The sequence below is a fragment of the Mus caroli genome, chromosome 6 (assembly GCF_900094665.2).
Source record: "Mus caroli chromosome 6, CAROLI_EIJ_v1.1, whole genome shotgun sequence".
In the NCBI taxonomy this organism is placed as follows: Eukaryota; Metazoa; Chordata; class Mammalia; order Rodentia; family Muridae; genus Mus; species Mus caroli.
This window is the reverse complement of record NC_034575.1, coordinates 121,317,644-121,323,557: the sequence shown is the minus strand read 5'-3', so window position 1 is coordinate 121,323,557 and position 5,914 is coordinate 121,317,644. Positions and strand designations below refer to the sequence as shown.

At 46.6% G+C, this 5,914-nt stretch overlaps 1 protein-coding gene across 1 annotated transcript in view; it reads right to left on the bottom strand.

Moving 5' to 3' along the window:
- The window catches only part of Vwf (von Willebrand factor), a 137,928-nt gene that overhangs the window by 71,217 nt on the left and 60,797 nt on the right, over positions 1 to 5,914 (bottom strand). Inside the window, exons 15-16 of the mRNA XM_029478271.1 lie at positions 2,288 to 2,382; positions 105 to 321 (exon numbers count right to left, since the gene is read on the bottom strand). Of these exons, the coding sequence (XP_029334131.1) occupies positions 105 to 321; positions 2,288 to 2,382 (312 nt within the window). The remainder of the gene's footprint in view (positions 1 to 104; positions 322 to 2,287; positions 2,383 to 5,914) is intronic.

Here is a 5,914-nt window from a genome sequence, read left to right as displayed (position 1 = left end):
GGACATTCTTCTCCCAGCCCCTCCCTAAATTTAGCAACTGAATCTACCCAGCATCTCTCTCCCTGTTTCTTCTCTCTCTCTGGCTCCACAGACACCTCATTCACCATGGCCTACAGGAACATGGATGGGAAGGTGCCCCTCCAAGAATGCAGTGACTCACCATGCCTGGGGGACAGAGGCAGCCAGACACACAGCCCAGGCTCATACACTCCAGGTCGTAGTTCTGGCACGTCTTAGCACACTCCAGCCCTTGAGCCCGTGGGTTGTCAGCAGGACACACCAGCTTGACCATGGGTGGCCGGCAGGAAAGGCTCCTTTTGCCTTGAGGAAGGAAAAGAGGTGAGAAAAGCCATGGCAGATCACCCTTCTGTACTATCCTGGAGCTCCCCCCCACAGGAGCCTTCACTCATTTGGGGGGGCTTAGCACTGCCTGCTCCCCAAGATCCAAGACCTGACACTGCCCAATATACAATGAGCTCCAGCCCTGAGCCACAGTCTCCATGTGAGAGCAGGGCAGTAACTTTATCTATTGTGATGTTTCAGGTCGAGCTGGTGGCGGCTCTTCAGACCCCAACAGATATCACCTGATAACCTTCATCCCTCTTGACTCTGCTCTCCCAGTTTGCCCTGAACCAAGGTGCACTGTGGAAATTTNCAGACTCGGGCTTGAGAAGACCTAGATTGAGGTACTAAAATGGAGCTTGCTGGGATCCAATAGGAACACTCGGGAAATAGTTACAGCTCATGGAGNAGAAGACCCAGCCACAGGGACTCTAAGGTCCAACGTCTGCTCCAAGGTCAGCCTCCCTATAAAAATGGTGGCATCNCAGTGTGCCGTCACTGACACGCCTCCCTTTCCCCACCCTCCACCACCCCCACACCCCGTGTCCATGTGTTAAGACCCTCAAACTGAAAGAAACTAGTTCCAACTGCCTTTGTGACCTCCTTGACCCCACCTAAAAAAAAAAAAAAAAAAAAAAAAAAAAAAAAAAAAAACCGACTCCAGCAATGTCTACAGAGTGAGTTCCAGGACAGCCAAGGCTACACAGAGAAACCCTGTCTCGAAAAAAAAAAAAAAAAAAAAAAAAGTGCTCCCTGAAGGGAGGGATTCTGTCTACTTGGTTCACTAATGGATCACATTCCCTGTCAATCAAAGAATAGCAACAGCGATTGGATAACGTCAAGAGCTGAGAGTTGAGACAACACCCTTTTTGGTTTTCCTTCAAAAAGCCTGATCATACACATGCAATATCATTTCTCTCACTCTGGGCAAGGAAGGCAGAATTCTCAACCTTACTTTTATGTGGAAATTTGGGTTAAAAAGCTACACTTCAAAAGAGAAAATGCCTTTTCCTAGTCTTAGAAGAAGAAGAAAGCCAAGAGTTTCTATACAGTGACTAGACAAGAAGGTTCTGAGCTGGGGTGCGGGGCAGGGTGCATAAAAGGTAGGACTTTGAGACAGAATACTGTGAGGGGACAGAAGTACAAGAAGTCTGGAGACATGGAGGCCATACTCTGGCTTCACTTTGAGTCACCCTCATGCTCAGGGCCTTGGCCCACCTCTGTGCTGATAGGGGCTCTAAAANATTTGTGTGGGGNCCCAGACCCCTGACCAAGCTGGAAAGCAAAGGGCCCNAGGGAGGGGTCTCAGTGTGAGAAGCAGAGGAAGAAGGGTTTACACTAGAAGCTGATGAGGATCCATTTATGTCCTTCCAACCAGGAGACTACACTCTAGGCCAGCATGGTCCTTCTGGAGGCGAAGCCTCTGTAACCATCCCCCATGGTCCATGCCCACCCCCGTGGGCCACACCCTCCAATCTTTACCACACCCTGAAACAGCTCTTCAACTATTAGGATTTTCAAATANCGAGTAATTGGTCCAACCCCCTCTTCTTTCAGACCCATCTGACAAGACTCCAGGAGGTTTCCTCATCAGCGTGTCCACAGGAAACAAGAGCCATTGAAGAGTGGTAGGTGCCATTGCTAGCAANCCCATCAGCTAACGCCAGCTGCTCACTGCACCCAGACTACCACAGGCGAACAGATCTCTCCACTGCTGATAACTCACCTGCTCTCCTTCTACACAGTCAAACGCTTCTGGCCTCGCTTACATGACATGCCTGAAAATCACTCACACGAGCTAATACGTCAAGAGATGCTGGACAGAGCCAGATCCCTGTTTGAATGCCTGCATGTATCAGACAATGCAGCCAGCACTCCCAGGCCCTCATGGAAAAGAGTCTAGACAGAAGGGAAGAGAACAGCCTCTCAGGGCTACAGTACTCACTACGGTGAGACAGGGGACTGCTGAGGACAGTGGCAGGCAACAGGCTCCCCGGGGTGCCACTTGTGGTACAGTGCATGAAGCCATCTTCACAGTAACTGCAGAGAAAACACCCCAGCTTTTGCTACAGTTTTTTTTTTAATTCATTGCCCCCCATCCCCACCCTGCTCACTCTGCTCCTTCCAGCAGGACTACCGGCCCATAACTCTGGGCCTGAACTTTGGCCTGCTAATATCACCAGTGACCATCAGGCCACCAAGTCCAGTGGGTCCCTCTGAGTTCTTTTCCTATATGATGTTCCTTTGAACATCCCCATCACTGATGGCTACTCCACTCTCTGAGAGAATGAAGACAGTTTCCACTAGCTGTCCCCACTTCTGTCCCAGCATCACCTATAGGTGATATGTCCCCTCTCCCCAGACATTCATGCTTTCTCTGCCCCCACTATGCCGCCATTCACATCCCCTTCTCATTACAAACATGATTCATTCACTTCTGGCAGTAGCCCCTTTGAGCTCAGACCTGTGCATGCAAACGTCTCCTTTATAATTCCCTTCAGTGTCTCAAAGACACTGCAAGCACAGTGTGTCTGCAGCACACCCCATACCCCTTCCAGGGCTGGTCAGTGGACTGGTACCACCATCCATTCAATCTGACTCACTGTCAGAATCTAGGGTTCTCCCCAACACTGGCCTCTCTCCACCCTCTCCATCAGCTCCATCATAATCCAGGATGTTGCTGCTGACATTTTACTTCAATTCCTATGTGCTTGTTACTTCTACTTCTTGACTGTGTCCCACCCTTGCCTGACATCCCTCAGGATGTCTTCAATAGACTCTCCAGTAAAGGGTGAGCCCCACATGAGCTGGTCCCTGCTTCCCTCCTTATCCAGCTTAATGGCCATCTGTGAATCTTAAGATGTATTACTCTCTCTAAACCCAAAGGCTCTTACACACTGCTTCCCCAAAACTAAGGTCCCTCCTACCCAACACACAAAAGTACACAAACACATACACACATGTGAGCACACACAAAGTAATTTTTTTAAGTTTCTACACAGCAAAGAGTTAACTGAGTGATTCCCTACAGTGTGAGAGATTAGCTTTACCAGATACATATCTGACAGAGTGTGNAAAGAACCCCAAAACATTAAACAATAAATGAACAATCAACCCAAGTAACAAATGGGCAAGAACATGTGAATAGATCTCAAAAGAAACAGAGACATCCAATCAATACATCCTCTGTAGCCACAGACAGCATGCCAACCATGATGAAGTCAGGCAGGTGCCTCCTGCCTATCTACAGTCCTGGCACTTAAGAAGCTGAGGCAGGAGAATTGCCATGAACTNGAGGCAAGTTAGGGCAGCAAACTTGCTCCAAGCCAGCCTGAGCTACAAACTGAGACCCTGTCCCCAAAAAAGGCCAAAAGAAAAACAAATGTAGTGACATAGAGGAAAAGAAAGTCTTCCACACGGTTGGTGCAGATGTAAATTAGCACAGCCACTTTGGGAGTAAGCATAGAGACTCTTCAAGAAACTAAAAAAATCATGATCATGGTCTAGTGGTGCCAAACATCTCTGAAGGAATCAGAGTCAGCATTTAATAAAGATATCTGCACAGTGCTTTTCTTAAAAGTCACATTATGGTACCAGCCTGCATGTCTCAATGGATGAGCAGGTAAAGAAAATGTAGGAGAGATGCATAATGAAGCGGCATCAGCCATGAAGAAGAATAAACTCATGTCCTTTGTGGGAAAGTGGGCAGAAACTGGGAGCAACTGTGTTAAATGAAATAATCTCTGGCTCAGAAAGCTAAGAGAAGCGTGTCTGCTCTCATGAGAAAACGTGGAAGCAGAAAGGGAACTCTTAGGGACGAACAAGGTTTGGGAAGAAGGGGAAAGAGAAGTAAGAAAGAATGTGTGTTCAAAGTCCAGTATNTGTGCACAGACAAATGTCACGGCAGGCTCAGGACTTGGCACAATGAATGCACACTAATAAGACACTCCAAGAAACTACAGAACATTGCTTAAAAGGCTGAGGAGCTAAGTAAATGGGCACCATCTGCATATGGATCGGATAACAAGACTCTACAAGTAAGTGGCCTATAGATTGAATACATCCCAATAAAACCCCAATGACAGTTCCTACAGAAACTAAGACTACACTTTATCCCACACTTCAAAGCACCCTGAACACCAAAACATTTTCGACAAAGAAGAAAGCTGGAGGAGCCACAGTTTCTGGTTCCAAGCCTATTGCAAAGCTACAATAATTACAACAATATGGACTGGCAGATAGACAGGTATACAGACCAGCTAAATAAACAGCTCAGAAGTCGGCCGTCGCCTAGACGGTCCATTGAATTTCTACACCAGTGCCAAGACCTGGGAAGGAGTCTACATGGTGCCGGGAAACTAGGGTTCCATCGGGGAAAGAATGAAGCTGGACTCTAACCTTACACCATATGCAAGCAAAATGTGAATGCCAAGTGGATCAAAGATCTAAACATTAGCAAAGGCTTAGAAGGGATCATCGAGGTAAATATTCATGACTTGGAATTTGGCACTGATTTCATGGCTATAAGGCGGAACCATGAGGAATAAATTAAGAGAATAGGTAAATTGATTATATTAAAATTGAAATATGTTCTGCCTCAAAAGGCACTAACAACAGAATGAAAAGAGCTCACAAAATATACAAAGATCCTCAATAACTCAATAACTAAATAAACTACCCAATTCAAAAATGGCTGAAAGTTTCAAGTGGAGATATAAAAAAAAAATCTATAAATAGCCAATAGGCTCATGAAAATATAGCCAGGGTCATTAGTCATTAAAGAAGCGCAAATCAAAACCACAATAAGATACCGCATCCTACCTAGGGGTAGGATAACTATTGGGGTGGGGGGAGCTGGGAGATGTCTCCATGGGTAAAGTGCCCTGCTATATAAGCATAATGACCTGAATTTGAAACCCTAGAAGCTATGTAAAGCCAGACACAATCAGCACACCTAGACTTCCAAAGCACCCATGGAGAGACTGGGAGCAAAGACAGACGCTTCCCAGAAGCTAACAGTCCAGCTAGTTTGGCACATGCAACATAGTAAACTACAAGAGACTCTGTTTCAAATACGATGGAAGAAGGGTGACACAGGAGTCTGCCCTCTGACCTTCACACGTGTGCTGTAACACAGATGTACCTGCACTCTCATACACACCACTAGGGGGAGCGGGGGAGANGGAAGAAGAAACTAAGAGGTGCTGGAGAGAATGCAGAGAAATGATTACACTGGCCCANTGCTTGTGAGAATGTCAATGCTGCAGCCTCAGGAAAGAATAGCTTGGTACTCCTTCAAAAAGGTTAACAGGATTACTATTCGATCCAGTAGTTGCATTCAGGATGTTAACCATGCCCCAAATCTGAAGCACATACTCAGATACTTAACTACCAGTGTTCATGGCAGAATTATTCACAACAGCAAAGAGGCCCAGGCAGCCAAGTTTCCACCAGCCGGTGAGTGGATAAGCAAAAGGTACCATGTATACCCTGTGGGGTACCATTCCATCAGTAAAGGAATGGGGTTTGCATATATGCAGCAACAGGGGTGACCTTCAAAGCANTNANNNNA